The following is an 11,783-nucleotide window of genomic DNA, read 5'->3' as shown; positions in this document are numbered from 1 at the left end:
CGTAGCGAAAAGAAGAAACGACTGGCGCGCTGTTGTTAACTCGGCTATAATCGCGTAAGCGGTGTCTACGCCAATCAAGAAGAAGAAGAATTATAAAACCAAGTGAACAAATTTTCATTTTTGGAATAATTTTGCCTATTTTTTTTATAAAGATTTATATAACACAACAAATATGATTTTTTTTTTTTTTGTTTAAGCGAAGAAAGCTGAAGTATGTCTGAAATTTCCAGGAACACACATTTATGCAAAAACTCTGAGTTGTTCTACAAAGTGCGCCACGCATCAAAATCCATCAAAATATCTCCACATATGTATATTGAACATCTGCAGTGTTTCAAAAGCTACACTTGCTCTTGTATGAACATATTTCTTGTGATAAGCTTCGTATGCTTCTCTGAATGGTCTTTGCAGATTCTTCTTCTGCGAATTGCATGCAACTTTCAACTAGCTTTGATTGCTCTCGCTTATAGAACGGCCCACCGCACACACCACTTTACTTTACGCCGCTTTTGCTAAGAAACACACCCGTGTACATATAGCACATTTATAGCATGTGAGTGCACCTACACATACATATATGCATAGCTCTGGCCATTCTTCATTGGAATAATAACAAAATGTCACTCGCTTCGGTTGCTCTGTGGTTTCTGCTTCACTACAGCATTTACAACAAAATATTTCCAAATTGCATTGACTTCAATACCTTTTGAACTGAACTCGAACTCGAGCTCAAATTGATGAACTGATTTTTAATGTTTTTCTTGTTTTTGTTGATATTTGTTCTTGATTTTAGCATTTGTATCAGTGTATCAGTTTGCTAGCATGCCAGACCATTGCTGATTTGCCCTTTCAACACAGGCTTGTTGTTGTTGTTGCAATTGCTAAAATGTCCAACAAAACCACACAATTCGGCAGTTCGGTAGTTGCAGAGCGCCGCAATCGATTTAGATACAAAAAGTGCTGGCTTCACTGCCACCGCTCCGACTATTTGCATATGAGTTAGTTAGCAACTTTAAATGTTGTCTCTGGTCACTTCGTGATTTGCCTAGAAGCACGTAAAGTTTTCCTAATCAATAGGTGTTGCATGTTGCACCATTGAATGTTGATTTACAGCGTAGCTATGTATATGCGGCAAGCATACTTCATTCCAGCACCTTTTGGGCGAGGAAAAGCAAAACTTATTTGGAAATGCTGAAAATTTCATATGATTGATTGTGTAGCAATCTTTAGATAATTTAAGCAAACTAAATTAATTTTGAAAATACTCTGATCTCTAGCTGTACCTCAGCGCCGAATTCAGAAGAGTATTGTAGTAATTTAAAGATAGTACTGAACTATTCAAAGCAATGCCGTTATCATTCCAATGATTTCCAAACCATGAATGTTGGAGCACAAGTTTGCAACTTTTTGAGAATGAAATGCATTTTAAGCATGATTAGATCAGCTAACGTATCTTTCTCCACTCCAAAACGTATTGGGTCACAAGCACAAGCAACACTGAGCTTTTCGGCTTATTACACTTATTTACTTTTGAAATAGCTGACATGTGAATGGAACTTTTTTATTATACATTTGACTAATGAATTCCTTTAACAATTATAGAAATCAACTTGGTTCATAGTTCTGATCATTAAAAATGGCTTCGTTACATCGTTTCAGTTTGCACTTGTAAAGTAGCTACGGAAAACTTTACAACTTAATGGTTTCCTGAAATCATAATCAGTCATATATGATCACTATTTTAGGATTCCTTTTTTTTTTTTTTTAATTATATAATAATTCATAGATAACATAATTCGAATTTAAATAGATATCATGTTTTAAATCTCGCGATGGTTCCCTCCATTTTGGTGTATCCCTTCATGGCAATATGCAGATCAACAGACTTAGTTTTTGAACAAAACGGGATGAGTCAAGGTGCCATAAGACCCATCCCAAGGATCAGCAGGGCACAACCTAACAATTGAACTCCGAAAAATAAGGAATTTATTAACATCTAGCTACTTGTAACATTTACTTGGCGACCATATTGTTTGTATAGTTGAGTCTGGATGGAACCAACCCTGCTCAGCAAGTACGCAAACTTGAAATGCTGGATCAAATGGAGCATGAACCACAAATGCCGACTAGTAAATTCAAAATGAATAGCATAAAAACTCAAGTAGGAGTACTTACAAGCCATTGTCTAATTGGCATATTTGACAGCAGACTGGGAATACAATGATTAGAAGAAATATCAGACTATAAAATATAATCAATGCAAATGCCAAACTTTGTATAGGAAAAGAATTGGTACTATCGGTTGCGGGTTGGCCCGGCTGATTTTGGCTCTTGATGTTATCTGAAATCAAATATTCTTGATTATTCCTAATCTATAGACATGCCATTCTTGTCGGAATTACTGAAGATAAATTTCAAGAGTAAATATTATAACAAAATGGCGAACTTTGCAAAAAGTCCTTTTGTTTTAGCAAATAAAGGATTGTAAAATAAAAAGTTAAGAGTGAAAAAAATTCTCGTTAGTACCGACGTGAACTATAAGTGCGTAGACCAGCCTGTTAAGATTTTAAAGTAATCGGTTTAGTAGAAAAAAGTTAGGACCTGGGCCAACCAGGAAAGCAATGTTTTGAGAAAAACGCGTTTAAAATTCAACAACTCCGAAAGTGCTGACTACGTGGCGCTCTAGGAAACTCGTTGTAACTCTCAAAATATTTCGAATTTCTGTCTGAAGTTTTCATACTATATTCTCAAGACATTATACTTTCAAATTAAGTATAAAGATTACCACCTTAAGGCATTTGCATAAGAAAGGAATGAAATATACCACGTACACATAAATTTCGGTTAAAATTATTAATTGAGCCTTAAGAAATTCATGGAAACTTTGTCAAAACTCTTTGGTAGCGCTGTTCGTTAATTAACGTAATTTGTAACTCAACTGATAGCCGATCCAAATGAGATTCTAAATAACAATCTTCAGTTTTCATCATGCAGTTTTGGACACACCTGGGAATATATACTACGTATTTAGTACGTAAGGCAAAACTAATAGAATCCAATCAGAATAATACCAAGAAAAGCAAGAAAAACTGGAAGATTTTGAAGACTTTTATTTACTGTTGCTACAACTTTCTTCCGAAGGTCGTGAATATTAACCTTGGAAAATTGAATAAAATTGACAGTTGAAAAGTCTTGCTTTAAAATAAGAGTTAAACTCTAAATCAACATATTATAGCAACAATATAAAAATACGGAAATTTTCCACACTAAATATTCATGGAATAGTATTTTGCATAGTTTTGCCAAAATTTAGAAAAAAAGACTCACTAAATGCTGTATGTTCCAGGACATAGTCAAACGTGGCACACTTTTAAAACGATCGTTGGTAGTCATTACTCACAGAGACTTTTTTCTTCACACAAACCACAAATTTATCCTCAAAGGCGGCATACTTTGTGAGCACATAAATATGTTAGTTGCTCACATGAATTCATTTGCCAAACTCGAGCGCCAAACTTTAAAAATTACCATAAAATTACAGCAGTCAAGTACCCCTTAATTGACCTAACCACATATGTTGCTCGTACCAACAGTGACAACAACACCAACAACAACACCACCAGCACCAGTACGGGCACCGGCAGCAACATGAAAATATACCCACTACATGCACATTGTAGGTAATTTGCTACTGCTGCTGCTGCCCCACCACCACCACATAGACTAACACTTTGTTGGCATTCTTTTTGATTTATGGTCTTTGTCTTTGCAGTTCATCCTGTCATTCAAGTACCGAATCAATTAGTTGGCGCACCGCTTGGCACTGATGTGCAGATCGAGTGTCACGTCGAGGCCTCACCAAAATCAATTAACTACTGGATTAAGGACACTGGTAAGTTTGTTAGAACACTCTACTGTAATAAATGTATGTGTGTGTGAGTGTGTTTGCGTTTGTATGGGAATGTAGTGTGGCCTACTGGATATGATGTAGTGTGATGCGGTGTGTGGCATTATGGCCAGGCCACTACGCTGGGTAGTAATGGTGAGTCATTATTTTTGCATTTTATAGACATTTCGTACACATGCTGCCCTTACATAATGACACTGCCACATGCATGCATACAAATGTGCCTAGTATGTAGGTACGCACATTAGTACTGGCCCAATTAAACAGTTAATGGCTATAAAGTCAACTATTGAACCGAGCTAAGGTCAAATAGCCAACAAACGAGTGTTGAACTGACCAAGGGTCATATAGGCAGTTGGCTGAACGATTCCGAATATAGTGTTGGTAGGAGTTTTGCGACAAGGGTTACCTCTGTAGGCATATAACTGTAAATTGTAGTAAAAGTTCATTTCAGTTCATAACTGAGTACAGATTTTAGCGTATATTCGAGCACTGGAGAAATGTCTTGTTTAGTAATTATAATTAATATTAATATATATTGTTATTGAGTACCTATCGCCTACGCAATACTCTAAACATCTATGCGGAATGCTCTGAAATGAAGGATGGAGTTGGTGCGGTGATATACTGAGATATCCAGAGTTAGGCATAGGGCAGTATTTTAAGTTGCCGGACAGTAGACAAACAGCAACCAAGAAGTAACCTCATATCGGCCAGTGGCTTGGGAAGCAGGGCAGTAGACAGTTTTGCCAAGAGCAAGCAACTTCACTTCTACTGGGTGGCAGGCCATAAAAGCATTGACGGCAGTGTAATATTTTACGAGATTGCCAAGTATGGTGAACGGCTAACACCTGAAAGCCTGACCAACATTGGGAAACCCATGCATTGACTATAGGAGCATGATAAAGAACCAAAGCATGATCAAAACCCAATGGAAAGAGTTACCTGTTAATTGCAAAAGTCATGTGCAAAATGGTAGATTGGAAGGTCACAAAATTTCTTTTGGCACTTGATAGAAGAGACTGTAGGAACATTATCAGAATACTAACTGGTCACTGGCTGGTAGCGACACACGACCGCGGAATGGGGCTGTCAGATCGAGAAGACTGCAAAAAATGTCTAGAGCAAGGCACCAGCTAAACAATGGAGCATCTGTTAAGCACATTTGAACGAAATTGTATATTGGAAGAAGTATAACCAAGATAGTGAGGTCACAAAGTCTAATAAAGTTCGGGTCAAGCGCAGGCATCCTGAAAGATGACTACTCCTTATGAACCTAGTATGTGAACTTTATCTAGTATCACAAAGGACCAAAAGTAGTCAATTACAAATCTTCAATTGTTTTACTAATCAGTTTAGACATATTCCTTTAAGGGGTTAGGGGTAATCAGAATTTTCAAAAAAATTAATTCGTTTTTTTGCATTTTCGTTAAATATAATATCTTAAAATATTCTCTGATAATTTTACATTGATCCAATAATTAGTTTTTGAGTTATTCGACAAATAACAAAGAGGGCTCGGTCACTTCAAAGCGGTAGTGTGAAACTTTAAACGCGTTTTTCTCAAAACAATGTTTTTTGAACTGGTGACAACTGTAACTCGAAAACTGCTCCGTAGATTTTAATGAAAATTTATACAGCTTTAATAATACATAATAAACTCGGACCTGATGGAAGGATTATTTTTTCAAAAATTTCGATTTTTTGAGACAATTAACTATTGATTTTTTCGCAGAAATTGAGAAAAAAATTTCCTGAGGTCACCATTTTGTTAATTTTTGAAAAAGCCAATCCTTCGATCGGGCCCAAGATTATCTATTTATAAAACTAATATTTTTCGTCCGATTGATTTTAGTGAATCTTCATCTAATGGTTGTCACCGCAAGTACCTGTTTTTGGAACAGGGTCAACACAAACAACTATAACTTTGGAAATATTTTTTTTTTTTTTTTTTTTTAATTTCGTGACTTCAAGTCAACACATTATGTAATAATCCCATATTACTACTTTTGTAAAATAACACGATTTAATAGCAAAAAAAAAAAATCTGAAAATTGTCATTTTTTCGTGCCTCTGACTACCGCTAACTCCTTAAAGCATAATCCTCAATAAGTTTTGCAGTGGTCTTCATCAAAAAGGGGGTTCCTTATGCAGGACTGTTTTCTTCTTTCCATTGGAGGGTGCAGCCTTGGATAGGGTTTCGCATTGTTTAATGAAAACTATATAGGAAAATAATGTCGGAAAATTATTGTTAGTAAGATCAAGGTTAGAGTTGTTGAAGATAAACTTCTGTTATATAAACCTCTTCATATACAAAATACACCACCGTCAAGATGTAAGTACAGAGCAATTTCATCTCGTCTTCTTTTAACAAATTTCGAAATTTGCATCCGCAAAAATTTATACCCTCCCTATAGCAACACTCATTGAACAGTTCTCGGGTATAACCATATTACGCCGAGCCAGAGGTGTCTTACACGCTAATGGTTGACCATCGCATACGAAACTCCCACAAAAGTTGTTCAGATCACAAGGTAACTGCGGAACTCTCACTATTCGCCAGTTTATTAGCAAAACTCTTTCGGTAACGACGTAGTTCGACTATTACAGCAACTTATACGAATCAGATTTAGCAGGCAGTACGGTTAACTCTTATATGCTTTTAAACTAATTGATTTTACTCCGTCTCTCTGCACGATTATCGAATATTATTTCCAAAATTCTATCGACGATGTCTAAGCTAAAATGAGATGAATGAAAGCCTTTTGTTTTGGAGGACATGAAAGATAGATTTTAACTCAATATAGAAAAACATATGTTGTGTATACGACATTCTATAGTATATATATACAATTAAGTAGAGTTTAGTGCTCTCCTAATGAAAACTAAATAGAATGAAGGCGGCAGCAAGAAAACGAGCAAACATTGTAGACAAAGTGTTTCATATACTCATTCTACTTTCCCCGTACGCCGGAATGCCTTCCAAACAGAGTACTTGCTGTTATTATTGTCAAAACGAGAAAGACATGTTATTACGAGTAAATAATGTTTATTTATTTTATTTAACTATATGTTGCTGAATTTAGTATATATGTACGTATCATACATATATAGAATATTGTGTACTTAGAATCCAATATTTTCATTGCAAGAATTGGGAAAATGGATGTGAGGAGGTTCTATTGTAGGAAAATTAATTAAAATTTTGAATAAGAATTGCTATAAAATATAAGCACTTAAGAAATGTTATTTAATTGTTTTAGAACGATATTAGTATTAATAATTGGTCGCTTATGACATGGCGACAATTTTGTTGTGCTATATCTGGGAAAGTCTATAAGTTATCTAATGAAATAGAAGAAGCACCAACTGAATGGCTCATGATTTTTTTACAACATATCAAAAATTGGTGATTCACGTTAATGACGAGTTACTTGCCGTTAGAAAAAATATTCTAAAGTGGATATTCAAGAATAATTGGAATTTAAGAAGTCCTTAAGGAGCATACGCAGAATTGACTAATAATGCATCACAATCGACTTATATTAAAAGCATGTTAACTGTAAATATAAGTTTACTCAATTTAAAACCCGGAGTGATTTTAGTAGATCAATCAATAGAAATAATAACTGTATAAATTATTGCAGACTTGTATTTATGATGTAATAGCTGTATGCTCGCACGTTGCAACACCATCAACTAAAGTAAATTTGTAGGGAAGACATTACACAAATATTCAAATTATTTTGAGAAACTGTACTAAGTTTTTTTATGTGTAAGCCTTATTTTCCTCATGCACGACAACTTTTTTTAAAAATCACCACATGATCAATTGTTCAGTTAACAATTCTATAAAAGACATACACACAAACAATCAAACGAAAATGATGTAAACAGGAAATATTTTTGAGAACAAATCAGTTTTCGACATAAGAAAGCATGACAGCATACATTGATACAAAAAAGCACCCGAATATTCTGATTAAATTGCCCGGGTAAATAGTAATTTAAAATAATGTAATTTTCTGAGTTATTAGGACTGTTTTTAATAACTATGTCAAATATGAGAACGACATATCAACCCGTTTGTTTACATCAGCTGCTTAAGTCGGTACACCTTGGTACGTACGTAAGTTGTGATTTTTACAATGAATAAAAATGGCGTACAAAGAGTTTTTCTGAAATTTTATTTATTTATTTATTTATAAATGTGAAAAAAAAATCAATTATTTTATTTACACGAAAAAAAGGAGCACTGGCTGCCAGGACCTTCGGCTCGTGTAATTTTATATTTCTAAACAAAGTTCGCGTGCAAAATCCTTGTAAATGTTGTAAAAGGCTTACAGTGATTCAGTTTTATCAAAAACACAAGCCTTCGAGTGGTACAAAGCCTTTAAAGGCCCTCAATATCTCACGCGGGTCCGTTTGAATGATTTTGGTGGATAATTTTGGTATCAAACGCATTCTTGCTTATTGTACAATATAATAATATTTTTTAATGAATTGGTTGACTGTTTGCCTATATGGTTTAACATCCATATTATGACCGTTTCTCATGACTTTCTATGGAAATCGATCATTTGATTTCTTTCCTCGAACTTACGCTCATAGCTTCGTCGAATAATATCGAGCCCATGAGGTAAGTATTAAGTTAGGTTAAAGGGCTGATCTCCTGGCATGATGGAGGTATCACACTTAGACTGTTATATTCAGTCCTTTGTTGTCAGTTGGAACAAAGTGAATGAGATCCGTGGTGTTTTTGAGGTGACAAAAGCGAGGAGAAAGTGTTGAGATTTTTCTAACTTAACTCCTTCCAAACAGCTTTTACAGCTGACATTTGATAAAATGTTCAATCTTGCTGCTCCTGCCCGTTCTCATAACGTAGTTCTGGAGACTGAAGGAACTGTCCTAGTAAGCTCATCCGTCTTAACGTTTTCAACAATATCGCTATGGCCAGGCATTCAAACCAGTCTAAAAATACAGTAGCTTGATGTCAAAGATAAGAAATCTAAATATGCTTTCTCCTGTCTTCAGCGCACAGTGATCTCAAGGCAAATATCGCAAACCCACTATCGGATAGATTCCACCTGAAGGTGGTTCTAACTTTATGGAAACTATCTCCGCTTGGATGACGTTACAATTGTCAGAAAGCCTAGTCTATCTATCTTTCCCAAAAAGTTTGATTCACCTGCAATACAAAGCTCAGCGTCTTTCTCCTCCAGCGACCCACCCACCCATACCACCCTCTTAGATATATGAGCACAACAACAAAAACAACAGCCATGTCAAGGTACGACGATCTGGTAGTTCAAGTATTTTAGAACGAAATCAAAGTGTGCGAGAATTTCAGAGTTTCCAGGCTCACAGTCATTTAATTACCCATGTTCTCTGAGTCTGCGGGCAGTTTTAGGGAGCATACATACACCTTGCGGCTATGTTCACCACAAATACTGATAAAAGCGGTCTATTGAATACTCCATGCGAGTGTAGTCCTTTTTTTCCACACCTTTTGAAAGACCAGTTGTAGACGGACCTAGCTACATATGGAATATCCAATCAGCGCCAAACAAAGAAAGGAAGAAGAAATGGAGCGCTGTTGTAAACGTCAATAAATAAGAAGAAGCTTAATTCAGCCGAAGGACTGTTTATGTTTTTACAATAGTAAAATAATGTTACACACACTTTCGCAAAACTTCACTTTTTTCGTAGCAAATCTTCACGACTTATGTACCTCCAATGCTACTCCTGCCTAAGCTCTAATTTATCTCCGACTGTGATTTGCATGAGACTTTTTTAAATATACTTAATAACCAAATTACACGCAAAGTACTGTTATTTTGGTAAGCAGGCTTAAAAAGTAAATGAGTTTATATATGCAAGACGAATGATACGAAGGACAATATTATTAATTTGCCTTTCTCATCAACAGGTGAAATGATTGTGTCCTCGCTGAAGTATCATGTACAGGAATCCTCTAAATCCCTCTACGAAACGAAGATGACAATGATTGTGCGTAAATTCCAAAAAGACGACGTTGGCTCTTACCGCTGCATAGCGAAGAACTCGCTTGGTGAGGTGGACAGTAGCATAAGACTTTATGGTGAGTTTAAAATACACTAAGCATTAACAGTTAGTTCTCAACATGTAGCGCAGCTTTATTGGCTTTTTATTATTATTATTTCATTTCTTTGCGCTTTTTGCCTGTGTCTTCAGCTTTATTTCAATTACGTTGAGCAATTTGCTGCCAACACTGTTGGCCATAAAATGGAGCGCGAAAGCTGCACCGAGAGTGAGATCTCGCTTTAACATGTGCGCAGCTTTACTTACTTTCCTTATCAAATTGTTTTGTGTGTGCGATTTTTTTTTATTTTTTGCGTTGTTCCATCATTTCGTTGCATTTATTTATACTTTTATTTTATATACGCACATATTTTGTCTCACCGCAGAAATACCCGGTCCGAATCGTAAAAACCCAGCTGGCAAGCACGGCATTGGCGGCAACAACGACGCGGACACCAATGACGTGTTGAAAATGAAACAAGTCAAAGTCACATATCAGCCAGACGACGAGGACCTATACGGCTCAGCCGAGGATTTCGATGACAGCGAATTGCCCTTGCCACCATTAACGCCGAACATCTATTACGCCAACGGACAGAAACAGCCGACACATAGACCGGCCATGTCCGGCGCTGGCATGGGCGGTGTCAGTGGTGCCACAAATGGTGGTGGCAATGCTGGTGGTGGCACTGATGGTCGTCATCACCACCACAACTCAGCTGGCGGCGCCGGTGGTAGTGGTGGCATTGGTGGCAGTGTCGGCGGCATTGGCAATCTGGACTTCGGTAACTTGGGCGCCAGCAGTGGCGGCCTCAGCATTGCTAGCGGTTTCGCGTTAACTCTTTTTGGTGGCATAACGCGCGAGCCTACATTTCAACGCTGTGCTACTGACATATTTGTACACAACGCTACGGACAATAAGGTGCTGTCAGCGCCCATCACAGGTACACAACATGGGCGCTTGGCGTCACTTTGGTCATGGATGTGGTGTTGGTGGCAACAGCAGCTGGATAGCAGCTATTACTGTTGGCGTGGCCAGTGGCAGCAAGCGCTGCTTGCATTGCTCATTCCCAGTTTAATCACTTCGTTCTGCTGGCATTTATTATAATACGCGGTTGTCGTTAAATGCCAATTCGTGGCTCCAGCGCGGCGTGCCAGCGCACCAGCAAAATCGCACGTCATCTCTAGCCATGCCGAGGAGGTGCGCAACGTGGTGCGCGTTGCGAGCGATGCAGAAGTGCGACAATGCTCGGCGGATGCTGTCAATGTGTCGAAAATGTCGAAGTCGGATGTGACGTCTCCTTTTGCGGTTACCAGTTGAATTTTACGTTGCGTTGAATTCAAACTGAATTTAGAGACAGGTTAGTATGAAAATATAAAACATAAAAACCTAAAAAAATAATTAAATTGAATTGAATCAAATAATGAGAGACATACATACATATATTCAACAAAAATCCTAAAACGCATTACTATAAAATACTAGTCTAATTGAAAATTGAACTTTACAAAAATAAAAAGAAGAACAGAGTCAGTTAATAACCGATTTTTCATTCGCTATTTAAGATATTATTGTGAAATTGAGAAAGCCACAAAAATGTTAAGCTGTTAAATAAGTTATCTAGAAATTGTAGTTGGCAAAAGTTAAATGTTATAAAGGCGAAAATCAAGGTTATAATAATAAAATAGCATTTTGTACATACCAGTTTATATATATACTAGTTTATATTACATATGTATAACCATTGACTATAGTTGGAGTTATATAACTCTCACTTTAATTTAAGCTAGTGAGTAAGGCAAACAATCATGTTAT

At 36.6% G+C, this 11,783-nt stretch overlaps 1 protein-coding gene across 1 annotated transcript in view; it reads left to right on the top strand.

Annotated features, from left to right (window-relative positions):
• Positions 1-11,288, top strand: part of LOC108966445 (lachesin) — an 82,216-nt gene extending 70,928 nt beyond the window's left edge. Inside the window, exons 7-10 of the mRNA XM_018929736.1 lie at positions 3,773-3,892; positions 9,837-10,007; positions 10,354-10,911; positions 11,113-11,288. Coding sequence (XP_018785281.1) covers positions 3,773-3,892; positions 9,837-10,007; positions 10,354-10,911; positions 11,113-11,288 — 1,025 coding nt within the window. The remainder of the gene's footprint in view (positions 1-3,772; positions 3,893-9,836; positions 10,008-10,353; positions 10,912-11,112) is intronic.
• The last annotated feature ends 495 nt before the right edge of the window (positions 11,289-11,783 follow it).

This window comes from Bactrocera latifrons, unplaced genomic scaffold (assembly GCF_001853355.1).
Source record: "Bactrocera latifrons isolate USDA-ARS-PBARC rearing strain unplaced genomic scaffold, ASM185335v1 scaffold_0, whole genome shotgun sequence".
NCBI classification, from domain to species: Eukaryota; Metazoa; Arthropoda; class Insecta; order Diptera; family Tephritidae; genus Bactrocera; species Bactrocera latifrons.
This window is presented reverse-complemented; position numbering and strand designations above follow the sequence as displayed.